Source organism: Pan paniscus, chromosome 9, assembly GCF_029289425.2.
Source record: "Pan paniscus chromosome 9, NHGRI_mPanPan1-v2.0_pri, whole genome shotgun sequence".
NCBI lineage: Eukaryota > Metazoa > Chordata > Mammalia > Primates > Hominidae > Pan > Pan paniscus.
The window spans coordinates 70,246,073-70,273,298 of NC_073258.2; the positions used below are offsets into that span (position 1 = coordinate 70,246,073).

General features: G+C 54.9%; 1 protein-coding gene and 1 pseudogene across 1 annotated transcript; one reads left to right on the forward strand and one right to left on the reverse strand.

The window, feature by feature from the left end:
* Positions 1-14,301: 14,301 nt before the first annotated feature.
* Positions 14,302-16,532, forward strand: MYEOV (myeloma overexpressed). Its single transcript, XM_008954208.5, has one exon. The coding sequence runs from the start codon at positions 14,694-14,696 to the stop codon at positions 15,459-15,461; it is 768 nt and encodes a 255-aa protein (XP_008952456.2). The 5' UTR covers positions 14,302-14,693; the 3' UTR covers positions 15,462-16,532.
* A 5,870-nt stretch (positions 16,533-22,402) lies between these two features.
* On the reverse strand, positions 22,403-23,007 carry LOC100995257 (interferon-induced transmembrane protein 3-like; annotated as a pseudogene).
* Positions 23,008-27,226: the final 4,219 nt, after the last annotated feature.

A 27,226-nucleotide genomic window follows, 5' to 3' on the forward strand; every position in this document is an offset into this window, starting at 1 on the left:
AACAATATCCCATTTCAGAGGAGGAGACTGAGGGTCAGAGTGGATGTGGGAAACTTACTCAATGTCACACCCAGTGGACACATTTCAAGTCTATCTGACACCAACATCCAGCTCTTGCTGCCACAATCAGAAGTGCTGCCATTCACCTGGTCACCCACCCCCAGGTCCCTGGTGTGTTTCTGAGCTGGCATGTGTCTGAGAAGGATGCCTCCCATGCCCGCACACCCATAATGTTTCCAAAATGTGATTATGGCTTAATGTGAGCTTCTCAGTTGAGACCCAGGCTCAGACCGGGTACCACTTCTGTCTCCTTTCAGTACAGAACTCCCACCTGGCCTGCCCCTCTCTTCCAGAGCATCCAAATCCCAGTCTCTGGAGGCTTTTGATGCCAACAACTCTGTGTGAGTGACCTCTGGTCTCGTAGCAGAACACAGACTCCTGGCAGGAGATTTGGATGACACTAGGTGTGGTAGCTGACTCAAAATGCATCTACTGATCCTCACCTCTTGCTATTCACATCCTTGTGTAGCTTCCTCCCATCCTGAATAAGACTGAGCTTGTAACCGACAGGATATTGTGGAAAGGATGGAGTATGACTCTCTAGGCCATATCATAAAAGGCCTGTGGCTTCTGTCTTTCTTTTTTCAATTATGATGTCCATCATGTTGTGAGGACCCTCAAGCAGCCCACTAGAAAAGTCCACATAGCAAGGAACTGAGGTCTCCCGCCCACAGCTGTATGAGTGTGCCATCTTGGAAGTGGATCCCTTAGCCCCAGTTGAGCCATCAGATAAAACTGCAGCCCTGGCCAACTGAGAGTTGAGACTGTGACCTCCTGAGAGACCCTGAGCCGGAATCACCCGGCTAAGCCACTCCCAGATCCCTGGCCCACAGGAACTGCAAGAGGTAATTAATGTGTATGGCTTTCAGCTGCTGAGTTTGGGGTCATTTGGGATGAGCAACAGATCACCAATGTATGAGGTGGGAATCCTGCTTTTTGTCTTAGCAGTTGAGTAGCCTGGATCAGGTGACCCCCTGGGAGCCTCAGTTTCCTCCTCTGTCGGACAGGATAGTATTAATAATAGCTCCCTGAGAGAGCTGTGCTGAGAACTAAATGGTGTGTGCATCAGGTGCCCTGCACTGAGCCTGGCTTCCTGAAGGCCACATGATTATGCTGCAATTATTTCTGTTGCAGCCACGTTTGCCTGTGTGGGCCCGGGCTTTCCTGCCTGGGTGTCCACAACCCCCCAGCAGGACACTTTTTTACATGCCTCTCATGCCCTGATGTGCACACTCTCTCGCACATGCATGCCCACACACACACTCACACAATCACACACACAACCTCATGCACTCACCCAGCCCAGGGCTCAGCACAGTGCTTAAGGGAGCACAGTGGGCTTTAGGTCACTGCTGTAGAACCAGTGAATGAAGTGAACGGTTTCTTTTTTTTTTTCAATTAAAAATTTTGCTGGGTGTGGTGGCTCACACCTGTAATCCCAGCTCTTTGGGAGGTCAAGGTGGGCTGATCACTTGAGGTCAGGAGTTCGAGACCAGCCTGGCCAACATGGTGAAATCCTGTCTCTACTAAAAATACGCAAATTGCCTGGGCGTGGTGACATGCACCTGTAATCCCAGCTACTTGGGAGGCTGAGGCAGGAGAATCACTTGAACCTGGGAGGCAGAGGCTGCAGTAAGCTGAGATCCTGCCACTGCACTCCAACCTGGGTGACAGAGTGAGGCTCCATCTCAAAAAAAAAGAAATTAATCATGGTAAAATATGCATAATATAATATTCACCATTTTAATCATTTATTAGTGTATGGTTCTGTGGCATTAAAGTACATTCACCCATCAGGTTGCTTGTACAATCATCATTACCATTCATCTCTAGAACTTTCTCATCTTCCAAACTAGAACTCTACCCGTTAAACGTTAACTCCTTCTTCCTCCTTCCTTAGCCCCGGGCACCCACCATTCTGCCTTCTGTCTCCATGAATCTGACCACTCCAGGGACCTCCTGTTAGCAGGATCCTGCAGTACCTGTCCTGCTGGGACTGGCTTATTCCTCTCAGCTCAACGTCATAGCGTGTGTTGGACTCTTCTTCCTTTCGAAGGCACAACCACGTCCGTAGTGAATGGTGTGTCCCCCAGTGTTCCCTTCCCTCCCACTGTGAGATGTTTGAGGGCAGGTATGAACTCGTGTTTGTCTGTTTCCAGCCCCTGTCTTGGAACCCGGCTCTGAGTAAGCCTGATGCAAGATGTAGTTGTGGAAGAAATGATGCAAGTCCAGCCCCTGGGGTTTGTGTTCTGGTTCTGCCATTCCTTGGGTGGGGGGCCCAGGCAGGTGGCTTGTTCTCCTCCAGTCTCCACTTCCTAGTCTATAACATCGGGATGGAGACCCATTCATGGGGCTGCCATAGGCTTCAAGCCTGGTAACCGTGCTCAGAAACAGTGGGATGCATGGGGGATGCAGAAGCTCCCTGGCTTGTCCCCTGGCTCCCTGGCTTGTCCCAAAGCAATGACACCTGTTTGTGTGACCCAAGCCTGACCCTGGTCTGCCACTCCGCAGGAGACTGGGGTGGTGGTGGTTGCCTTAGTTTCAACATGGCGGCACAGGATACTTTACCACTCATCCTCTGGGATAAGGATCCTGGGTCCCACATTCCTGGTACCTGGTAATTCCATCGATAAGCCCCTGGGGCCAAGCTGAGACGTCTTATGCCCAGGAATGCTGGGTGAAAACCACAGCCGGGGAAGAATTAGATCCAAATTCGCAAGGTGTAATTTCAGCTATGCGCTGATAACTTCTCTGGTGGCTACAGGCTCTGGAATTCCAACTATCTGCTGAGGCAAGGGCGAGGAAAGAGCACTGCAGTTGGAGTCAGGAGAGCCAGCTTTGTGCTCAGCCAAGACTGCGTGACCCCAGACAAGTCATCCGATGTGACAACATGGGCTGCAGGGGCAGAGGGCCTGGATTAAATCTCACGTCTGCCACTGGCTACTTTGGTGGCCTTGGGGACCTTGCTGAGCGTCTCTGTGCCTCAGTTTCCCCATCTGGAAAATTGGGATAATGATGGTTTCCACCCTTTCCATGGAGCTAAGTACCCCTTGAGCTTTTGTGGCTTTATTCCTGTAATACATATAGAGATGGAGAATTTGTCTTTCCATGGTGGGGAGCTTCTTGAAAGGGTTCCTTCCAAATCTCCAGTAAGCCCAGTTCCCTGAGCTCCGGACAGCTGACCTCTACCTGCATCCTCACGTGGGTGGCTCGTGGGCACCACGCACCTGGCATTCCCCCCTTGGGCTCTTGGTTTCAGCTCCACTGCCCCTCATTCCTGTCCTTGCTTCCCCCCTCAGCAAATGGCCATTGTCTACCCAGGTGCTCAGTCCAGGACCTCCCCACCCTCCTCTCCTGCACCCACACACATGGACCCAGTTCTTCACCCAAGACCAGGGGTGGATCTTCCCTCTGAGGGGGTCTCTCAAATCCTTCCACCTGACTTACTCAGATGATGGCATTTTAGTTAGGCCACCACCTGAGTGAGTCTTGGGAGGGACGAGTGCTGGGACACGAATCCTGTCTGGCGCAAGGCTCAGGGGCTCCTTCCTCAAGGAGGTGGGCACGGCTCATGCTGAGCCTAGTGAGATTGCCCTGGAGGCCTGGGTGTTTCCCTGCCTCCATCCTCACCTGCTGTTGCCCATTCTGTACATGATGCCTTTTGAAGTCCTGAAATCGAGCCGCCACGGGGCCTCTCTGGACACACCTGCCCTGGCTCTCATGCACCAGCCTCACTGCATCCCTCCTAGTGCCTCCAATGACTCAGGTCCTGCTGGCCCCAGGGCCTTTGTATGTGCTGTTCATCCTGCTGGGAGTGGCTTTGCCTCCATCCCACACTGTGGGCTCCTTCTTAATCTCAGGGTTTCCCCAGAGAGCCTCTGCACTGCTTTTCCCGGGCAGGTGAGGGGCTCTGTTCCTGCCCCTCGCTGGCCATTCCCCTCACTGACACACTTTGTCATTGTTGATTTGCTTCCCCACCTGTTCAGAGTCTGCCTCTCCCACTAGAATAAGCTCCACGAGGGCAGGGACTGTGTCCTTTGGGGTCAGCGGTGGCTCCCATGGTGGTGCTGAATGGAAGCTTGTTGGGTGAATGAGTGAATGGCTAAGAAGGATGACCCTGAGCTGCAGGGAACAAAGTTTCTCCAGCTGGAGTCCAGTCACTGCCTCAGCAGTCTCCACAGATGCCCGTGTCCACCCTGGACCTGAGAAAGTGGCCGCGGTGTTCACCGCTGGACCGGGATGACGGAAGGCCTGTGTCGGGGTTGGGGCCAGGGCTGCCATCTTTTCTCTTCTGGTTTCCCCACGAGGCTCTGCAGTGAGCCTGGAGGAGCTCTTTGTGGGCGTCTGCAATCATGGAAACACATTCACCCCCACCTGTCCCTGCCCTGAGGCCCTGACTCAGTCTGGCCTAGCAGGAGTCCTCCGTGCTCCTGACTGACCGCTCCGTCAGACGCCTGGGGCAACAACGTTTATTCTGGGAGCGAGACGACCCTGCAGCTGCCCTTCAGCCTGAGCCAGAGCTTCAGGGGACAGTGGATGGGGCCTCCCCAGCTCACAGGGGGTCTTGCTGGGGGTCTGCAGGGCTGTTCCTATAGGCCCATTCCTGTCAAATCTGACCATGTCACTCTCAGCCGAAAACACTCAATGGCTCCCACAGCCCTCCTGATGAAGTCATTGCTGCTCGCCATAGCCTTCCAGAAACTTCTTGGCTCTCCCCATTCTCCAACCTCACCTCTTTGCATCCCTCCATCCCTCCCCCCTCATAGTCCAGGGATCCTGAACACCTGTGCTTCCCCAAACCTCTCCCGCTTCCAGGCCTCTGCACACGCAGCTCCCTCTGCTTCTCCAGCCCTTCAGAAATGGGCCAGTGACAGAGCTCTGTGCTTCCCACACCGTCGCCTCTTCCGGGGTTCAGACGGTTCAAAGCCCCACTTCCCAGTCTCCTCGAGACCATGGAACTCGATGCCTGTACATTGCGCCCAGCCTGCGGCGGCTGGAACCAAATGTGAGTGCTCTGCATTCCTTCCCACGGCTGGAGGCGGCCCAGATCCTCGAGCCAATGCTGAGGGGACACCCATCAAGGATGGCCTCTGTGACAGCGTGACGAGAGTGGGGATGGGCCTTTGCAGCGTGAAGGTTTTGAGATCTGCGGGCATGTCTGTTGCCTGAGCACAGCCGAGCTCATCCAGGCTCACTCAACGTCCTGCTCTAGAGAGACCTTTCCCTGGGGAGTTTGCTGGCCCTGCCTGGGTGGCATCAGGTGCCCCCCTGGGCTTCCCCAGCTCTTGGCCTTTGCCACCATGGCCCACTTTGCTAGCATCACCCTCTCAGGGGACAACCTCCTGGCCTGGCTGGTGGAGCCCTGGGGGCGAGCCCCGTGCCCACCCTGCTTGCGCCTCCAGCTCCGGGGCCCTACTCGAGCCTGGCCCTCCTGGGGCTCATGCCCCGCCTGCTGAGCCTGCTGAGAGACTGCCCTCAGCAGGCCCCCTCCCCGATGCCCGCGTGCACATTCTTCCTTCCAGAGGAATGTCCCGGGCCCAGGTTCCCACAGAGGTGCCTGAACTGAGGGGAGTGACTCTCTGGACCCTGGCAGTTGTTCTGCTGCAGAAAAAGCCATTCTTTTGAACTCTGCTGAGTGAGCTCACAAACAGGGCATAACCGAGACGCGGGAATGCCTGGGTCGCCGCGCAGTCACCGGGCAGGGCTGCCCTCCCTTGTGGGTCAGCAAAAACGGTGTCAAGTGAAACCCATTCTAATTAAAGGGAACATTAAGCAGGGGCCTTTTAAACATGGCCATTTCCGAAAGTTCTCTCTTGATACCAATTAATTCCCAGAGGAAGGAGTGGAGGCGAGGGTGGGGGGAGGGACCTGAAAGCCCTGGGAGAGCCTAGTCCCCCACCTCCAAATGCTCACTCTGCATTTATCTAGAAATCCATCTCAGCAGTCATTTAAAGACCCCAGGAAAACTTCTCCAGGCCCTAGCTCTTCAACCGTTTAATGAACACTGCCCCACGCCACCACCCTCCCCCGACTTCCTGGGAAAAGAGATGAAAACCAGAGGGGCCAAAAACGTTGCTGCGATGTGAACTGGCTGAGAGATGGTACCGGGGAGGATTGGTCAGGAGGTGGCTGGGTCACATAGATGTTCCTCCGACATTGGTGGAAAGACTTTTGTGTGCCAGGTACTGGCACCCACCTGGTCAGCCCACCAGGGTCTGACCCTCCTCTCTGCCCTCTTGGCTGAGATAGCTGGAAAACTGTAGTAACTACCACCATGTGCACCATGTACGTCACTGTGCTTCAGATGATAAATCATGCACCTAACCTTGCTCTGCCTCCATTTCTGTGTGTGTGTGATAGACAAAGACAGAGAGAGGATGACAGCTGTCTCATCCTCCCTTTGTGCTAGTTACCACAATTTTCCAACTCTCTTGGCCAAAAGTAGCCAGAGAGCAGAAAGGAGAGTTGGACTCCGGTGGGCTTCACGTAGGCTTCATGATAAGGTGAGGCGTTCATCTAATTCAGAAGAGTGATTCAGACCCCAAACACCCCGAATCCATCAGTTGCCTGAGCATTAAAGTGAGGATTCTGCAATCAATTAGTTATGTCTGCCACGAGAACAGCATGGCACAACCAATACATAGCCTGTGTGCCGGGCCTGAGCAGATGCTGCTCTAAAATTGAAACTGAAGTGGTGTTTGAGGAAAAATTATGAAAGCAACTGGACAAAGCCATTGAACTTTCTTATCTCAAGGGCCTGGAGTAGCTTGTGACATGTCCTGAGATAAGAACCCACACTATCCCCACCCATTGCCCGGGTCACCCGATGGCCTCAGACACCTGTGAAAGCTAAACCCAGACCTGTGAACCACACCCTCTAGCTTTATGGTGCCGCTCCCAGCCTCCAGCCTCTCCCTTGGGCCCCATGTAGCTGCCGGCTCACTGTCTATAGTGCATTTCAGTTAAGCCATCGTCTGAGTAAGTCTTGGAAGGGACCAAAGTTGGGACACGAATCTTGTCTGGAAGCAAGGTCCAGGGGCTTCTGACCCAGGGAGGTGGGCATGACTCATGCTGAGCAGCCGAAGCTCCCTGACTTGCCGTGTCTGCTCCGGCCTCTGCATCCACCTGTTGCCTCTGCCTGGGCTGGTTCCTCTTGCCTGCGCAGCCTGGAAAGCTTCTGCTAGCTCTGCAGCACTGACAGCAAAGCCCCCCGCCCTCCCTGGCCCAGCTCCTCCGAGCTCCGGCAGCGTCTCGGACAGCCCCATGCTTTGCACTGAGAAAGCCCCATGCTTTGCATTGAGATGTTTACTGTGTTGTAAACCACCTGTATGCAAAGAATCTCTCTCCTTTGCTCCATTCCTGGGGCCCATCACAGAACGACTGAGTTTCACCTTTGTGCCCATCCCCTGCCAGCCATTGTCTCTGAGTCTCTCTCCCAGAATGCATGGAAACAGGGATTTGGTTCCTTTTTGTTTCTGACAGTGCTGGCACAGGGCCAGGTGTCCAGTTCACCCTCAGTCCCGACTCACAGAAGCAAGACCCTCTCGGTTTCTAAAATGCACCTTTTACAATTGTTGAAGGAATGCCTTCTTCAACCCCTCTGCAAGGCTCTGGAGGACCTTGGTAGGTGGCTCTATCAGTGTGGATGGACGGGGTCCCTCTCTGCCCCAGGAGCAGCAGGGGCCTCCAGCCAGCCTTCTGTGTTGCTCCTTGCGGGAGAAATTCCTACTTGGGGTGCCAGCCAGCAAGGCAGAGAGGCAGGTACCTATTTCAGTGCTATAGGGCTTGGCCTGGACACCCTCTGTCATGTGTGTGATAATCATAACACAATGTCAAGATCAGCATCTGATCACCACCCAGGGCTTCTTAAACACGTACTCTGTGCCAGGCACTGAGCTACGCACTTTTTAATGAATCACTTAGTTCACTCTCTCACTCACAACTTGCTGGCATCCATCTTGCTTTACTGTTGGGGAACGGGAGGCCCAGAGAGGTGGTGCAAGGCAGTGATTTGAACCACGGCCTCCCTCTTGCTCTCCACAGCTCATGCTCTCACTGTGGCACCTGCTAATTCTGCAGCACCCAAGCAGGTCTGGGTAGAGAGGCAACCGGCTCCCCTGCCCCCATCCCAGGAGGAACTCAAGCCTCAGGAACCTCCTGAGGAAAGGCCCCACTGGCCATGACCTTCAAAGATCCCCCGGAGACCACCTGCAGGCATATCCGTATTAGTTATCTATCGGCATAACAAATCGCCACCAACTCAATAGCTTACCACAACCCCAGTTGCAAGTTCAAAGTGCTGCAGGTCAGACATCCAGGCACTGCTTTGTGGGTCTTCTGCTCGTGGTCTCACATGGTGAAAATCAGGGTGTCAGGCAGACTGGGCTCCTTCTGGGGGATCTGGGGAGGAGTCTGCGTCCACGCTTATCCGGGTTGTTGGCTGAATGCAGTTGCTTGCAGTTGCAGCTGTAGGATTGATGTCCCTGTTTCCTGCTGACTGTTGGCTGGGGCCACTCTCAGCTCCCTTGGCTGCCCACATTCCTTGCCATGTGGTCCCCTTCATTTTCCAAATCAGCAGTGGTTCTCATTGTCCAATTCCCGACTTCCACTTTGAGGACCAGATGGAGAAAACACCCTACTTGTAAAAGGCTCATGTGATGAGGTCAGGCCCATTAGGTTAGTGTCCCTTTCTCAAAATGAACAAGTCAACAGTGCCATCAAACACAATCCTATCATAGAGTGTTCATCATATTCACAGGGGCAGGGACTATGTAGGGCATGTACACCAGAGGTGTGGGTCTGGGGACCATCATAGAATTCTGCCTCCCACAATTTTAAAAATTAACTTAGCATCAGTTCTTACTTTTCCCAAGAAGATCGCACCATATTGGGCTGGGGTGGGGCATGGAGAGGGCCACTGGCTTCACACAGCCTTGGTTCAGAATCCTGGCTCTGATCTCCAACGGCTTATGGCCTTGAAGAGGCAGCATGACTGTTCTGGGCCTCAGTTTACTCATCTGTAAAATGGAGTGAGGGCCACTGGCAGGGCAGCTGGAAAGTTAAATGGGATCACGCAGGTAGAAATTTTGGCAGAGCCTGACCCTTGGGGCCTGGGCAATAGATGATGCAGCTGTGCATGGTTTTTTAGAACAACCCAGCCTTCTGTTTTGTTTGAAGTAGGGTGGGACCAATGAAAAGCATGTTTTTAGGCTCAAACACATCTGAGTCCACATCAGGAATCTTTCAGAGTCCAACTGTGGCCAGCGAGGCCCTGAGTACTGGACAGGAGACATGCCTTGTGCTGACCAGTGCCCACATGCTGGTGGCTGCAACCTGGGCTGGCTGCTCACCAGTTGCTCACAGGCAGAAGGGTCAGGGCCAAGCCTGATCCCTCAGAGCAGGAGAGTTGGGCATGGAGTTGTGGCAGGTGGAACATCATATGCCCACGCCATTGGAGCTGTGGTCCCTCCTTGGCAGTGTTCTGAGGGAAACTGGCATCCCTGTGCCCCTCCCTTTAGAGTCTTTGGCTTCCTCATTGTGTCTTACTGCGAAAGAGCAGTCAGACTGATATGGATGATGGGAGGAGCTGCCCTTTGGCTCAGAGGAGGAGTGTCAGAGAAGGGGTCACAAAGACAGCTCTGTAGGCTAAGCCAAAAGCAGTATAGGGTAATGTTAGGAGCAGGTCTTGGTGCAACTGCCTGGGTGCCCCTAGGTTCCACTGCTAACTTGCTATGTGACTGAGCCACTGTACACTTTAGTTTCCTCCTCTGTAAAATGGGGATAACAGTAGTCCTAGCTCATAAAGTTGTCATGAGGATTAAATGAAATAGTGTGGGAAAACTACTGACATGTGGTGCATGTTCAGTACAAGTTATCCTCACCATTATCATCATCACCACCATCATCATCATCATCACCAGCGTCATCATCATTACCGTCATCACCATTACCATCATCACCATCATCATCATCACCAGCATCATCATCATTACCATCATCACCATCATCACCATCACCATCATTATCACCACCATCATCACCATCATCACCACCAACATCATCATCACACCACCATCACCATCATTACCACCACCATCATCATCATTATCATCTTCACCATCATGATCACCATCATCATAACCACCATCATCACCATCATCACCACCACCATCATCACCATTATCATCCTCACCATGTTCACCATCATCATCATCACTATCACCACCACCACCACCATCATCACCATTATCATCCTCACCATCATCACCACCATCATCACCACTTTCATCACCATCACCGTCATCACCATCATTATCACCACCATCATCACCACCACCGTCATCACCATCATCATCACCACCATCATCATCACCATTATCATCCTTACCATCATCACCATCACCATCACCACCATCATCACCATCATCATCACCATCATCACCACCATCATCATCACCATTATCATCCTCACCATCATCATCACCATCATCACCACCACCATCATCATCACCATCATCACCACCATCATCACCATCACTATCATCATCATCATCACCATCATCATTATCACTACCATCATCATTATCACCCCTACCACCATCAGCACCATCATCATCACCACCATCATCATTATCACCACCCACCATCATCACCATCATCATCATCAACACCATCATCATCATTGTTATCATCATCATTATCACCATCATCATCATCACCACCATCATTCTCATCACCACTATCATCCTCATCCTCCTCCTCATCATTATCACCATCATCATCACCATCATAATCATATAATCATCATCATCATTACCATCACCACCATTACCCATCATCATCTCATTATCACTTTCACCTTCATCACTATTACTATCATCATCATCATCATTACCATTTCCTTTCCATCATCACCATCACTATCATGATTACCATCATCAACGCCATCATTATCACCATCATCACTATCATCACCATCACCATCACCATCACCAACTCATCATGATTTAGCAGGTGGGCTGGCAATCTGAATGTTGAAGACAGAGGGAGAAAATCAACCTGGGGCAGTCAGATTTCTACAGTCCTCCCCAGCAGGACCCAGGTGGGCTACTGGGAGTCCCAGAAGCACATATCAGCCCAAAAGATGAGCTTTGATAATTAGAGTGAGGCTATGGTGAGACTGAGTGACACTGCGGGGTGCCAAAATAATCTAGGGTTGTTGGAATGCTGACAGCAGACAAAAGTAAGATAAGGTATCTCCTGACACCACCTCCTTCCATCTGCTCTCAGACGGGGCTCTTTGGAGAGGATCTGCCAGGCAGAACTGAGGTCTTATGCCACCTCCACCTCTACGTAACCTCAAACAGGCATCATCTTGTCTCCTGGCCTCAGTTTCCTCATCTCTAAAATGGGGACACATCAGGATCTGCCCTCAGCAAGTTGCTGAGTGCCTGCCCTGAGCAGCCGGTAGGTGGCGCTGATGGGCTGGTGGTTGGGTTGGGGGAGGCTCGCATAGGGTCTCTGGAGGTCCCAGTAGGGCACTGGGGAGACCTCCCCTGATTCCCTGGAGGCAGAGCAGAGCTCTTGTCTTTGCAGGAGCTGCAGATTCTGCCTTGGGTATCTTAGAAGCTTTGTACAAGCATCTCCAGCTCAGTGGGAACCAAATGCCATCCTATCTCCCCACCTCACTGGTGTCACCATCTTCCTGGGAGCTGTCTGGATAACCCTCTCCCTGACCCTCACCTTTAATTTGTCCCTGAGTCCTATCAGGGTCACCCTCCATCCCACCGCCATCTTCCTGGGAGCTGTCTGGATAACCCTGTCCTTGGCCCTCACCTTTAATTTGTCCCCGAGTCCTATCAGGGTCACCCTCCATCCCACCACCATCTCCCACCTGAGTGAGAATGGGAACCTCCTCTCCCACTCCCTCCAATTCCCCTCCACTACAGCTGGGGGAGGCTTCTAAAATGCCAAATATAGCCCAGTTTCTGCAACTTGCAGGGTCCCCAGCCCTCGGGAGAAAGTCCAAACCCCTGACAAAGCCTGTGAAGCCCCCTGAGGCCCTGTGGGTCTGGGGCTAGCTCTGTGCTGCAGCCCTGTCTCTGGTCGTAGTCCAGCATCCACCACGGTCCAGGTGCACTGAGCTGCCGGCCCTCTCTCCCCTCAGCTGGCTCCTTCCTCCTGACTGCCTGTCTTTCCCTGGCCTCTCTATGCTTCCCGCTGGCATTGACGACAGTGTCCTGGAGAGCTGGGCAGGGAGGGCTGCCTTGGGTTCCTACTGTGTGCCCCACCTAGTGCTGGTCTTGGCCCTTAGCAAGTGCTCAGTACACCCATGTGGAATTGGGCGGTGAGGGTAAAGGGAGGAGGAGGGAAGGGCCAAGAGCTCCCCGTGCTCAATGAAGAGAGGGACTTGAGCAAGTACTCATTTTTAGTACTTCCCAAGATGTGTACAAGAGGCCTGGGGCCAGCAGAACTCCTTGCCCCTGCCCATCCCCCTCCAGTCTATGGGGTCCACCCCCAGCTGCCCAGCTGTGAGGCCTCCACAGCTCAGCTCCTCATCTATTAAGTGAGGACAGCAGTCGTCCCCCTCACAGCGAGGCCACGTGGGTTACATAACTTTTTCTTAGGGTGCCTGGCCTGCAAGAAACCCCTAAGAATGTTCTATATTCCTAGGCCCACTGTTATTCTTAATATTACCCAGGAAAGGGTGGTGAAGCGAGTAAATAAATGAATAGGTGAATGAATAAATGAATGAATGAATGGCACCCTAGCCCCACTGTCTCCTGGGTGGCTTCAGGATCCTTGAGGAGGTTGGCCGTGTAGGTTCCCCTCAGGTAGGACCTAGGTGAGCTGGGGAGTCTTAACTCACCCAGGGCAGGACTTAAGGTTGGGCACACCCATGTGTGGGCTCTGCCCTGGCCTTAACCGAGAGAGGGAAATGTTGACGGGGAAGAAAGCCCTGCCCACCAGGCAGCCCCACCCACCTGGGCTAGCCCCACGCCCAAGGAGCCCCACCCACCTGGGCTAGCCCCACCCCCAAGAAGCCCCACCCACCTGGGCTAGCCCCACTCACAAGCAGCCCCACCCACCTGGGTTAGTCCCACCCACCAGGCAGCTCCGCCTACCTTGGCTATCCCCCTCTGAGTTCTTGCCTTGATTCTCCTGTTACTGTCCCGCGAACCCACATCCCTACAAAGCAGGAAAGTATGCTTGGGAGAGGCCAAGTGAGTGGGGAATCAGCCCAAAGCCAGGCATCCAGGGTCTCCCTCACCTGAAGCTGACTTTTTCCCCACCTTGGACAGAGGGCGGGAGATGCCATCCCCACTGAACCCAGTGCTTTCACCAGCCATATTAGCTCCCACTCACCCCCCGTCGTGGAAGCCTCGGCCGTCACACCTGCAGGGCCGGGGCGTGCATGGCCTCAGGGATGGCCTGTTCAGCTGCTGGGTGACTCAGGTCCAGGTGCCTCACCACCTGCTGAGCTCTGTGTGATTTCTGGACACTTCTGCTGATTGCCTTTGGGCTCAGTGAAGAGTCTGGAGTTTATCTGGAGTGAGGTGGCCGGGTCTTGGTGGGATCTGAGCAGGTAAGAAGCAGGGTCTTTCTTATGTTTTAAGGAGAGCCCTGTGGCTGCTGGGTGGGGGACCAGCTGGAGGGGCAGGAGGGCAGCAGGTGACTCATTACAAGGCTGGGGCCATCATCCTGTGAGAGCTGGGCATGACCAGTGCAGGTCAGTGGGGTTGAGGGTACAGACCAGTGGGACCCACAGACGGCTCGGGAGTGACCAAGCCTCTGCTGAGCTGCCCAGGTCCCCTCTGGTGGACACCTCCTACCCGGAGCCCCCCAAGGTGGTGCCAAAGCTAGACCACCATACAGCCAGAGGCCTCCAGGCCCTACCCACGACAGCCCAGCTGGCTTCTGCCCAGCCACTGTCACACACAGAGGGCAGCCGTCCCCATGGTCCCTAGAGGCGGTTGAGGACCACTGTGCCTGGAGTCATCTGTGGCTATAAACCAGGAGGAGAAGGCTGCCCACCCCCTGCCCCAGAGATGGGGAGGCTGGGGCCACCCGGTGGATTTGGGCAGGTCCCAGCTTCCAGGATCATGAGGTGAAAACGTGAAGGGACCCTAGAGGCCATGGGGACCCAGGCACAGAGCGGCGGCCTCTCATCCTCCCCATGGTCAAGGAGGTCAGTGCCTTCCTGGGGTGGGTTACGGATGGTAGTATCTTCCTTCTCCTCAGAGTCCATTCAGGAGCAGGAAAGTTCATCTCAGACCCTAAATCCAGCCACGTCATGCCACACTTAACACCTCTAACAACTTCCCCTGGCACTTAGGACAGCGTCTGGCTCCTTCCCTCGGCTCGTGGCCCTCAGAATCTGCGTCACATACACCCCAGCTCTCCCGATAGGTCTCTGCACTCGCTGTTGCCTCTGCCTGGAACAGTCTCCCTCCTGGTGTCATTGTCTCCGTGGTGTGTCCTTCCTGACCTTCCACCTCCACCAGGTGCCGACACTTCCCTGACCCCAGTAACCTCTTCTCTTGGGTGGGTGAATGCCACCTGCTGATGTCTGATTTATTCATCGGTTTTCTTGTCTGTAGTCTGTCCCCCTTGGGGACAGGGACTCGTTGCTCATGTTCACCCGGCAGGCTGGACGCTTCATGGAGAGCTCCAAAGCTGGCAGATCCCGGGGCCGCCTCTGTCTCTCCCAGGCCCTGCGTGTTACGGTGAGAGGAGCATTTGTGTCTCTGTGGTTTGCTGCTGGAACTGGTGACCGGGAGAGAAACAAGGGAGACAAGGGTGTCCAGACAGGTGTGGGGCTCAGCCAGGAGGCAGAAGACGTGGACGTGTCCCGGGCCAGGAGGGTCACAGATGCACCACAAGGCACTCTGTGTGGCACTGGGAACAGGAATTCTGGGAGTCAGTCTGCAAGGGCGGTGGGCATTGCTCACCTGGGAGAAGCCTTTAGAGTGGGCGTTGAGCAGGCCATTAGCTCGTGCCCTGAGGAGGTGCATGGGCGGCATGGGCTCTCCATGGAAATTATGTGGGCGCGAATGGATGTGGCTCTGCGCTCACCTGGGCGAGGACTTCTGGCCGGTGCCGGGGCACTCTGCATGACCCTGGCAGAATCGAGCTGCCCTGACTATGAAAGGGGAAGAAGAGCATGCCTGACCCCCCACCGGCACCCCACCCCTCACTGTTCCACCTGGGGCCTGCCTCTGCGGGTGGCTGGGTCCTGGCTGACTGTTGTGACTGTTGAGGCCCTGGGGGGGTGGCGCATAGAAGTTAGGAGGACTGGCCAGGTGGGGCCCACTATGCACCCACCCCCAGTGTCAGGTGCTCCTCCTCTCCTCCTCCACCACCTCCTCCTCCTCCTCCTCATCATCATCCTCACTTGTTGAGGACGTCCTGTGTGCCAAGTGGTTTATATGCCCAGCCTCATTTAATCCTCAGAATGACTCCATGAGGTAGCTACTAAAACCCCCCACTTAACAGATGAGGAAACTGAGGCCTAGAGAAGCTCAACAAGTTGCCTAAGTTCCAAGTTTCCTCTCCCAACTCTCCTACCCTCTCCTCTTCCTTCTCCTTTCTCCCATTCTTCCCTGCCTCTTCCCTAACTAGACAATTTTTTATTGAGTGTCTCCTAGGTGCAGGCATGAGCCAGGTGCTGGGAAGATCATGATAACCCAGCTCCTTCTGGTCGTTTTCTCAGCTGGTTAGAGGCTGGGAGGACACGCAAGTTCAGCTCCAGCCGACTGGGGCATTGGTGGTAGCCCCTGGAGACATTGTGCAATGGGGCTACGAGGCTGCATCTGGCTCCAGGGAAGCGTGTTGCAATCCATGAGTGATGTCTGCCATGCATACAGGCATGGAGAGTGAGGCACCTGTACTGTCTTCCTGTAGACCCTAGACTGGTGGGGCCTCTGAAATGCATCCAGACACTGTGCTGGGTGTGTTGCATGGCCCTCCCAACCAATTCAGTATTTTTCTCCCCATTTTCCAGGGAGAAATCGAAGGCGTCGGAATGTAAGGTTCTCCTTGGAACCCAGGCTCCAGGGTCCCTGGTTTTCTGTGACATCATGCTGCAGGACCCTGTTTCTCTCTTTGCTTTGGCTGCTGGGGAGCTCAGAAGGGAGCTTTAGGCTTGCTCTCAGTCACCACATTAGCTCAGGGGTTTGGGCATTTTTGTCGCCATCTCCTTTGGGCTCTGTCTCCTCCCTGCTGTGCTTCCCGAGGAGCAGGCCGGATGTAAGTTATCAACTATAAATAAAACCAAGACTTCCGTTCTGGCTCTCACTCTAGTTTCCTGGTGCATTTTTTTTTTAAGTTCTTAATCAAGGGAGGGGATACTCCTAACTGAAGATGACATCAGCATCAGCTGGCCCCGGGGGGCAGGCCCCCAGCCCCCAGGCCCGTGTGGGCCCTGAATGCCCCCATTATGAGGGGTAACCTCATTACACAAGACACGCTGCACGGCGGAATTTCAAATGGGGTTTTGTGGTTTCTGCCCTTTGCAGCCGAGCACACACAGGCAGCTGCGGCCGCCCGGCTTCCTCTCCCGCCGCAGCCCTGGCGCCTGGCCAGCTGGTGACCACCCCTTCTACCATGAGTCAGTTTCATTCTTAACTCTCTGACTCAGGTCCCTTTAAAGGGACAGCAGAATCCATTCATTCCAAGCAAGGGAGGAGAGGTGAAGAACCTGCCTGGGAGAGGAGTCAGGGGTCAAGAGGAAGCTTGGGGGTCCCAGGCAGGCGGCTGAGTGAGCAGCCCTGCCTCACTCCCCTACCCCAGACACCAAGGATGGAGGGGCTTTCCTGCCTGTTCCAAGGGAGACGGACCTGTGACTTCCCCAAAGCAGACCATCTGCAAGGCGGGAAACCCTGGTGTTCAGCAAGCTTCCTTTCTGTCTGGGCACAAGCCCTGCCCAAGCTCTGGGCTCAGAAGGTAATGGGGGCTTTGCAAGCCACCCCCAATGCCCCACGTGCCCCACTTCCTTCTCATCCTTGGCCCCCTCATTCCTTGTACTTCCGTCGCAACAACCTCTGGAGTTCCTAGAACATCCTGAGCTGCTTCCCCCGGCTGCCTCCCTGCCACCTGGCATGCACGTCACTCCGCTCTTTGTGGTGGTCCCATCTCCTCCTTCCGAGCCCAGCTGCATGCCACCTCCTCCCACGTACATACTGCCAGTCCGTCAAAGCAACCTATTTACCTCCATAGTAACACAAGGAACAACCCCAAACTCTATTCAACTTGCTCCCCATGTTAACGGCCCCCAGTGTGGACTGTCAGCTCCATGAAGGCAGGGCCCTACTTATCTGGTTCACAGCACAAGGCCGGGAACACAGTAGGTGCTCACTCAACATTCCTGGGATCAATGGGAAATGACTGTCGGGGAACCCTCTGCAGCCGTCCTTGTCGAGGGCCCCAGATGGGGTGTGGGTGGCCCCTCCCCGTCCAGATGGTGTTGGAGGGCCTGGGGGCCAGGCATGGCAAGCAGGCCGAGGCTGCAGGTGGACATCCCTGGGACTGGAGCTGCTGGGGGCCAGGCTGCAGTTCCAGCCCAGGTCAGGTCTCATGTGAGGCCTCCGTGAAACAAGAATTTCTCTCTCCGTTTCCTTCTCCTGTCTGACTCACACTTTCGTTTTGAAGTTCCCCCTTTCTGCCAGTGCTTTGCCTGAGGTTACAGAGTGGTCAAGCGAGGCCAGCAGGGCGTGGAGACCAGGAGGAAGCTGGGCTGCAGTTTCATTCACAAAAACACGACCCGCCCGCTTCCTGTGTCCTGCCTGGGCTGCACGGCCCGCAGCCCTACAGCCAATTCACAGGGTGTTTGCAAGTTTGCAGGGGCCAGTGAGGGTGCTCCTGGGGTTTAAGAGGCTTGAGTTTGTCCACCCCACGGCCTCTGTCAGGAACCCCCCTTCCCGCCACTATGCTTCTGTCTCCCACGGTGCCTCCCAGCTCACCCCCACAGGGGCCTGGCGCAGAGCCTCAAACCCAGGATTCTATAGGAGCTGAGGGTTGGGTCTGAGCACCTTGGCGCTTCCCCTGGCCCCACTGACCCATCCTTGTTTCAGCACAGAGCTGGGAGGCCCAGGGAGGATGGCCTCTGCTGACTGGTCCAGCTCCCTGTGTGCTTCCCACCTCTCAGTGTGGGGTGGATCCAAGGGGGAGGGAAGAGAAGGGGATGGGAAGAAAACGATGCCTGTTGGGGCACAGGCTCCTAAACCCAACCTCGTATCGCCTCCTGCGAGTAGCTTCCAGATGTCTACAGGGAGCCCGGGGTCATGCTGGCATCATTCATTCTCCACGCATCAGATGATCCTGCGGCCCCTCAGTGCCAGGCCCCACTGGCCCTCTGCGCACATCAGTGACTCTGATGTTCTCCCCCCCCGGCATGCTGCCAGTCTGATGGTGGAGACAGAACAGCAGTCCCGGATGGTAAGGACGCCCAGTGCCAACCCCCCTTAGCAGGGGAGATGCAGAGGAGGGGGGCCACCCAATCTGGGCATCACAGAAGCCTCCCTGGAAGAGGGGGCATCCGAGCAGAGCCTGAAGGATGAGATACCAGCTAGGGGAAGGGACTGGCTGGGAGGAGAGGCAGGGAGGGGTCTCCAGGCAGAGAGACAGCATGTGCAAGGCTTGAGTGCAGGAGAGACCCTGGTGTGTCGGGGCTGGAGAGGAGTGTGTGGGGGGTCTGGGTGGTGTGGAGCGGGGATGGAGGCCAGGCCAGGGGGTCGGCCAGGCTGAGTGGCTTGGACATTTTACTGAGCACGGTGAGGAACCCCTGCAGGCTTGTGTGCTTGGCTGGCCCCGCCCGGCTGACCACAGCTTCGTGCAGCACAATCCACATGGCACTGTGTTGGGGTCTCCGATCCAGGGTCTCATTTCACCCTGGTGCTGCCCCTGTGAGGAGGCGTTGTCTCTCCTTCTGCAGTTGAGGAAACTGAGGCCTAAGAGGCAAGTTCTGTCCAAGGTCATGCAGTAGGTGCTCCCGGAGTCATCCGAATCGCAGTCCAGGGGTCTCTCGCTACCCTCCCTGACCCTCTGGCCATGGCTGCTGTGGGGATGAAACCATCACAGGGGCAAGGCACTTTGAAATGCGAAAGCTCTGTGGTGTCATGATGATAAAAACACAACAGGAAGAACGCAACCCATTTTGGTTTTATGAGGCTGAGCTGCCCCTCTGGAACTCCCTCTTATTTGGGGATCTCAAGGCACTGGGAAGGTCCACAGACCACTCCTAGAAGCACTGGGGGCCAAGCTCAGGCCAGGCAGGAAGTGGCAGGCACTGCTCATTCTCTGCCGTCTCAGTCCTCCTCCCCTCAGAATCGACCCCTCTCCCCAAGCCAGCTGGTGCGAGAATGGGGAGCTCGGGTCCTCCCCATCCCCAGCAGCATGAACGGGACAAAGACCAGCAGCAGCAGGAACGGGACTAAGGACTCCACCATCCTGGAGACAGAGAGGGGTGGAGGCATTGGCAGTTCTGCCTGGTTTAGAGTTTTCTGGGTTCAGATCCTGTCTGTCCCTTGAGACTATGAGCTCCTGAAAGTCATGGACCATGCGTGTCTGAGTCACTGGGGCCTGCTGGGATGAGCACGGCTTGATGGCTGGAGAGGAGGGAGTAGGGTGTGGAAGGCTGAGGGTCAGGGGGAAGTCACAGGACTGGCTACCCTGTCAAGGCTTCCTAGGGTTTGTTTAATGAATAAGGAATTGATGGATGAATTATCCACTAACTGAAGGGTATGAATTCCAGACAGATATGTGGAAGGATAAATGGATAAATGAATGTGTGGATGGTCTAAGGGAAGATGGATGAGTGGGTGGATGGATGAAGGGATGGGTGGATGGATAAGTGATGAATGAATGCACGGATGATGGATGGATGGATGGATGGATGGAAGGGTGGAAGGATGGATGGAAGGGTGGAAGGATGGATGGATCAAAAGATGTATGATAAATAAATGGATGGAACGACGGATGGAGGGATGAACAGATGGAAGGATGGATGGAGGGATGAACAGATGGAAGGATGGATTGATCAACGATGGATGAATGTGTGGATGTGGATAGATGGATGAATGCATGGACAGATAGATAGTGGATAGATGGTATAGGGGGTTGGTAGAAAGTGAAATAAGCACCTGGGTCATCTCAGGCATATGGGCAATGTGAGATGCTTCTAGCAGAGACTATGATGAGGCTCGCTTGGGATATGGGCAACGTGAGATGCTTCTAGCAGAGACCGTGATGGGGCTCGCTCGGGATATGGGCAATGTGAGACGCTTCTAGCAGAGACCGTGATGGGGTTCGCTCGGGATATGGGTAATGTGAGATGCTTCTAGCAGAGACTGTGCTGGGGCTCGCTTGGGATATGGGTAATGTGAGATGCTTCTAGCAGAGACTGTGCTGGGGCTCGCTCGGCTTCACAGATGGAAACTTGGCATGCGTGGCACAATGCCCATGTCCTCCACCAACTAGAAGACCAATGGTTTGTCTAGGACCAAGAGACTCGGGTCATTTTCTTGGTTCAGCCTTATCAGCCCCTTGACCATGGCCAGTCTTCTCCCCTCCTGGCCTTGGTTTCCCGTCTGGATTATGGGGATTTACTGGATGAGATGGGCCTCTATGGTGGAGTGTCCAGGTTTTCCTAGGAGGAGGGGCAGCACCCCCGCCTCTCTCTTCCGCTCACAGGCCTTCCCTCACTCCATTCCCAGGCTCAGCCCAGGCACCTGCCATGCACCCTCTTTCCCACCATTTTCTAAATGTCTGGGCATGAAGCCAGCAGGAGAGATGGGCCCTGGGGAAAGGGAACCTGGCCCCTGCTGCAGGGTGGGCAGGCTGGGGACCACTGTGGCTGCAGACAGCTGCTCAGCAGGCCCTTGGCAGGCTCCAGCTGAGTCACCCTGAGTCACCACTGTCACCTCCTACCACACATTCCTTCATTCATACAGTGTCTACCCCTGAGGCCACCTCCCTGAAATCTCACTGGGCAGTTGCCAAGGGTGTGGAGGGCACTCAGGCCTGCCTGATGGGCCCCTGGCAGGGAGAGAGGGCTGGACAAGATGACCTCCGGGAAGGTGTGGACACCCTCTGGCTCCCTTCCAGCCTGGGAGCCCTCTGACCTCACTGGGCTGGGTCCCCTGCAGATGGGAGGGCTAGGTGCCTGTCTCCTTGAGGCCCCTTAGCAGTCATTTGGAGGAACACTGGGCCCCTCAGCTCACTAAGATTCACTGGGATGAGGAGAGGAAAGTGACTCACCTGCCCCCCTTGCCTGTCTCCTCAGCAGCCACACCCAGGCTAGGCTCTCCCGCAGAGGGCCTGTGGCCCCTTTGCAGTGGACCAGGCCAGCTCCGGAGTGGGCAGCCCTGCTCTGTGTCTGTCCCAGCACTTCCTCTCTGTGTGGTGTGGGGCAGGCCATGCACGGCTCCAGGCCTCCGTGTCCTCGTCTGTAGCCGGGCTGTCGGCAGGCACCGCCTCTGGTGACTTGTGTGGGCACCTGGTGCTCCTCTGTCCCTCCTGGGGCCAGGAGTGTCCCACAGCCCTTTGACCTGCAGGGCTCACCTCTGGCAGGTCCTGAGTCCTGGTGTCAGATGCCACCAGGAACACAATTCTGGGCCTGAGAGGTGAGCCTCTCTCCAACTGGAAGCCTGGGCTACACTAAGAGCTTAGAGACCCAGGGTGGTGAACCCTGAGTGCTGGGCTCCCAGGGGTGGGAAGAGAGAGGCCAGGGTGGTAGCCTGGCCCCCACACAGTAGGTGCCAGGTAGGGCAGCCGCTGGGAGCCTGGCACGGGGCCTGGGGCCAGGCTGGGGCTGGTGGTCTCAGGGTCCATGAGGCCCATACATCAGCCTCTGAATTTGCCATGGCAGGAACCTGGGACACAGGAAGCCGGCACCGCTGAGCACCCTGTCCTTTTCATTCATTTCCTCTCCCGCTAACCCCAGTCAAGCCTTCTGTGGCAGGCACCGCTCTGCACTGAGGATTTATGTCAATGAAATTGACTTGGGTCCCTGTCCAAGGTGGTCTGCATTCTATTGAGGGGAGACGGAAGACAGGCAGTAACCATAGTCACATGGCCTGGCCTGCTATGGAGGCAATCGGAACCTTGGGAAAGAGAAAGGAGAGTGAGGGAAGAGGGTGCTCTCTGAGAAGGGCTTTGGATGGGATCGGGGGGGCACGGTGAGCAGGGATGGGGGGTGTCTGGACAGCACACCCCGCTGTGGAGCAGTAGGGAGGCTGGCAGAGGGGACCAAATCTGGGAAGTGGCTAGATCCTGCACAATCTCCCATCTCCCAGGGAGGCTGACATGGGACCAGTTTTCTGGGATGGCCCCATGTGCTCTAGTGTATTCTTTTTTTTTTTTTTTCGCAGCAGCACCAGAAACATATACACTTTATTGAATGCTATTGTAGAAAAGTGTGTGAGGATAAAGGGCTGATAACAGGACTTGGCTCCGGGGGCAGGGCGAGGAATGGAAGGTGGAGTACGTGGGATACAGGTCATGGGCAGAGCTCCTGGCCTCAATGATGCCTCCTGATCTATCGATGGGCTTGGATGATCAACACTGGGATGACGATGAGCAGAATGGTCGTGAGGATGCCCAAAATCAGGGCCCAGATGTTCAGGCACTTGGCGGTGGAGGCATAGGCCTGGGCCCCGGTCAGGTCGCCAACCATCTTCCTGTCCCTAGACTACATGGAGTAGGCGAATGCTATGAAGCCCGGGTGGCAGGGGTTCATGAAGAGGGTGTTGAACAGGGACCAGACAACATGGTCGGGCACGGAGGTCTCGCTGCGGATGTGGATCACGGTGGACGTCGGGGGAGCAGGGTTGTGGGGTGCCCCCGGCACAGCCACGTCGTGTTCCTCCTTGAGCATCTCATAGTTGGGGGGGCTGGCTGCTGTTGACAGGAGAGAAGAAGGTTTGGACAGTGTGGTTCATGGTGTCCAGCGAAGACCAGTGGTGGTCGGGTTTCTGGGGTGATTCTCAGTGGGCCCTCCCTTTCCCTAGTAGTTTCGTTTTCTCCGCTCTAGTGTATTCTTACGGGGCCCCCCTCTCCTCTCAAAGGGTGAGTTTGTTGGTCCTACCCTTGCAGGACTTTTTAAGGCCTTTGGCTTTCGCTTGAATGGATTAGGGAGCAGGGGAAGGATGGGTCCGACTCAGGCTGCTGAAAGGATGCTCTGCCTGCCAGGTTGAGAAGGGACTGGGGGATGGGGTTAAGGGTAGATTTATGATCTGTGATCCTAATATCCATTTTCTGATGATGCCCCTCAGCTCTGGGGACACAGAGATGGGGCAGACGAGGTCTTCCCCAGAGATTCCCTGATGGGGGAAGGACACACAAAGGCTGATGAGCACCTTTTGATGAGCACAGGTTACTGCCTGCCTTCTGTCTCCCCTCAATAGAATGCAGACCCCCTTGGACAGGGACCCAAGTCAATTTCATTGACATAAATCCTCAGTGCAGAGTGGTGCCTGCCACAGAAGCCTTGACTGGGGTTAGCGGGAGAGGAAATGCAGACTAAGGCCCCAGGAGCTTGAGGAGAGAGCAGCCAAGTTGGGGGGGAAGTCCAGGAAGCCTTCCTGAAGGAAGGGGCATTTGAGGTGAGTCTTGAAGGCTGAGCAGCAGATTCCCCAGGCAGAGAGTCAGAAAGAGGGGAAGGTATTCCAGGTAGAATGACAGATGGCAAAGGCTCATGTGTAGGAACAAAACACCAACCCCTCCCACTTCATTCATTCATTCATCTACTCATTCATTCTCCACTTACTTCTTGTATGCACTGTTTACCTGGCACCATGCTGGCCCTAGAGAAATACTGACCCCACTCCTCACCCACTCTGTGGCACTTGTCCAAGGAGGGGGGTGGCCATGGCCAGGAAGCCATCCTGGTTTAGCAGCCGGGCAAGCATCCCTCCCTCCATGAAACCCTGGATCCCAACAAGGCTACATTTGTTTTGTATTTGAAATTCCACTAATTTTTTCGTGTCTTTGCATTAATGATTCCTCTTTAAACATCAAAGGGACCCGTAGGGCATTTTGACTCCTAACCTTTTTGTACGAGAAGCAGCTGATCATTATCCCACGGCTCCAATGATAGGCTGCAGTCAGTTCGGATTCCCAAGATTACAAAAGGAAATTCAGCTAATTATAGTTTGATAGAAATTATAGTTCTGCCGATTCCTGATTGACAGGGTGGGCTGGCATGAATCACTGTGCTCTTTGATAAGATTTTATTAATCTCTCTCAAGAATCTCACAAGTGCCTCATTGCAGGAGAAATTTCCTTTATGTCTCTCTCCCATGAAGAACCTGCTTGTATTATCCCCGGAATAAATGGAGGACCTGGAGTATGTGGGTGCAAGAACAGAGGCCTGGGAGTCAGGAATCCTGGGTTTGTATACAGCCAATAGCTTGCTGTGTGACCTCCCAAGGTTCCTTTGCCCCTCTGGGCCTTCATCAGAACGGAGGCAGTGTGGTGCCTTAATTAAGAGCACGGGTTCTGAGCTCAGGCTTTCTAGCTACATGTCCTTGGCAACCTCGCTGATCTTCAGTTTCTTCCTCTGTAGCATGGACATGACGATAATAATAATTCCCCCCCCACATGGTTGTGGCAGATCACTTGAGGTCAGGAGTTCGAGACCAGCCTGGCCAACTTGGTGAAACCACGTCTCTACTAAAAATACAAAAATTAGCCGGGTGTGGTGGCGAGCACCTGTAGTCCCAGCTACTCGGGAGGCTGAGGCAGGAGAATCACTTGAACCTGGGAGGCGGAGGTTGTAGTTAGCGGTGATCACTCCACTGCACTCCAGCCTGCGCAACAGAGCAAGACTCTGTCTCAAAAAAAAAAAAAAAAAAAAAAGAATAAAATGAGCTAATATATGTGAGCTAATATAAATAAGCTAAGATCCTGGATAGCTGCAGAACAGTGGGTGTAGTGGGAGAGCTTGAAAGATACCGGCTATTTTATAAGGAAGTGGTCCTCTTGAAAGTCAAGGACAGCCAGGCCGCAAGCAGAAGCTGCAGAAGACTTCTGCAGTTCCACATAAAACAGAGCTCCACGACGCTCAGGGCAGAGACAGAGGCAGGATCACATCTAACAGATGGGCAGGTGGAGGCATGGGGAGGCTCTGAGGCGTGTGCATAGTCACATGTGGGTGCAGGAGAGATCTCGAATGTTCTTGTTCCCAGCACTGCCCCCGGAGACCTCCCAGTGTGGACCTTGCCCAGAAGAACACACGACCTTTTGAATTATGTTGGCTTGGCAGAAAGCTGGACTCTTGGCAGCATGCCCCCAGGGCCTTCTCAGTTCTCATAGATGTTAGTCAATGTGGACACTCTCTCCTTTCTGGAACGCCCCCAATAACAGGTGTTGGAGACATCGAGGCCCTGAGTAGTAAGGGGCCTGACCCACAGGCACAGAGTTGGGTGCTGCGGGATGGCCAGGAACTTGGGTCTCCTTCCTTCCCACCACACCAGTGGGAGCCGGATGCTGGCAGGTGGCTTGGGGATGCCCCTTCACTTTGCTGCCGGGAAGTTGGCTGCAGAGTCCAGGGCTCATAAAAGCAGCCAGTTGAGTGAGAATGCACTGGTTCAGAAGCCAGTGGGCCCCTAGCTCCTCACAGTGGGCCCCCTTGGCCAGGCCAACAGGCCATGTCTCCTAGCCAACCTTGGGTCTGGCCCCCAAAGATTCATTTCTATCCGCAAAGTGCCTGCCCTCCACCTTGTTCAGCAGCCTAAGCCCCAGTGACCATTGGCCACCTGAGATAAGGGTGGCCTTGCCCCCTCCATTCCCCAGTACTCCTGAGGCCCTGTGCACCTGCCCCATGATGGGGGCTAGAGTCCCCAAGAACAATAAGAACCTAGCTCTTGTCTTGGGAAACCTGGCAGGATTTCCCAAGTCACCCGAATGCCCAAGCTATTAGAGACTATGTTTGCCCTGAAGAAGAAAGAATCAGGCTGAAAACAGAGCAGGTAGCAGTAGGGGAGTGAAGACTGAGGTCCTTCCAGGACCCCCAATGCCCTCACGTCCTCCCGCTGGGGTCCAGTGTCCCCTCCCCTCTTCCTGTGCAGGAGCCACCTCCCTGGGCCTTGGTTCCATCCTTTGTGAAGTGCAGTGACCAGTGGTTGCCATGCAGGGGATGCTTGCTGAAGTGTGCCATGGTGCCCAGCACAACACAGTGGGCAGAGGGCAGCCCATCAATACCACTCACTGCCTTTGCTGCTCACGGTGAGTCTTACCTAGGGCAGTGCAGCGCTCCCTCGCATCACCCTTCCTTGGCCCCAACCTCAAAACTTAGGACTTGGTTTCCCCTTCCCACTGTCTTTGGTCAGTGCCAAAGGACCAGGCAGGACCAGTGTCAGGAAAGGGACCGGGACATGAACGGGCTGCTCATTGAAGGTCACACATTTGCAATTTGATGGAGACAACAGGGTCTTCACGTGCCAAGCAGAGTAGCTCTGTAGCAATTCTGGGCACCGCAGCAGGTGAGGGCGGGGGCTTTGCTGGAAGACAGTGCCAGCTCCCACAGAACCCTAACGAGGTTGAGCAGGAGGGGTCCTCCGTGCTTAGATGTAACACAATACCCTCGTTTTCTGGATGGGGAAACTGAGGCTCAGGGAGCTTGCTTGTCTTCTCTACACCCCAGGGTGTGCTGGGGCAGCCCTGTGCCTCTGATTCTGGAGCCCAAGTTAGCCCCGCAGCCCATGTGGGTGGCAGAACAGCCCAGATGAGCACTGGGGCCAGAGCTGGGGCCAGCTCTCGGGGTTGTAGGGGGCAAATGCTGCAGGTCTTGTGCTAACCACTGAGAGACTCCCAGCCCACCTTTGCTGTTCCTTTCATCCCGGTCCCTTGGGGGGGTTCTGGGTCCTGCCCAACCAGGCCCAGGAGGGTTTGGGACTGGCCAAAGCAGGAGGCAGGATAGGAAGCTTCCTCTGTTCCTCTCATGGGGATCACACGCTCCCCAAATTGTCCAAGCCATCTTCCTTCTCCCAGCTCAGAGGCCATCTCTTCCAGGAGGTCCACACACATCATCCTGGCCAGGAAGAGGGTCTCCCACACCCTCTGTGCCTTGGCCGTCGTCCTCTTTATCATGTCTCGTGGATTCGTTATTTTAATCAGTTATTGGCCAAACAAACCCCTCTCACACCCGAGTGCACAGCTCGTGCCAACA

Excerpts from the sequence above, each read along its gene's own strand:
- MYEOV (XM_008954208.5), top strand. The coding sequence starts at position 14,694 with ATGTTCACCCGGCAGGCTGGACGCTTCATGGAGAGCTCCAAAGCTGGC.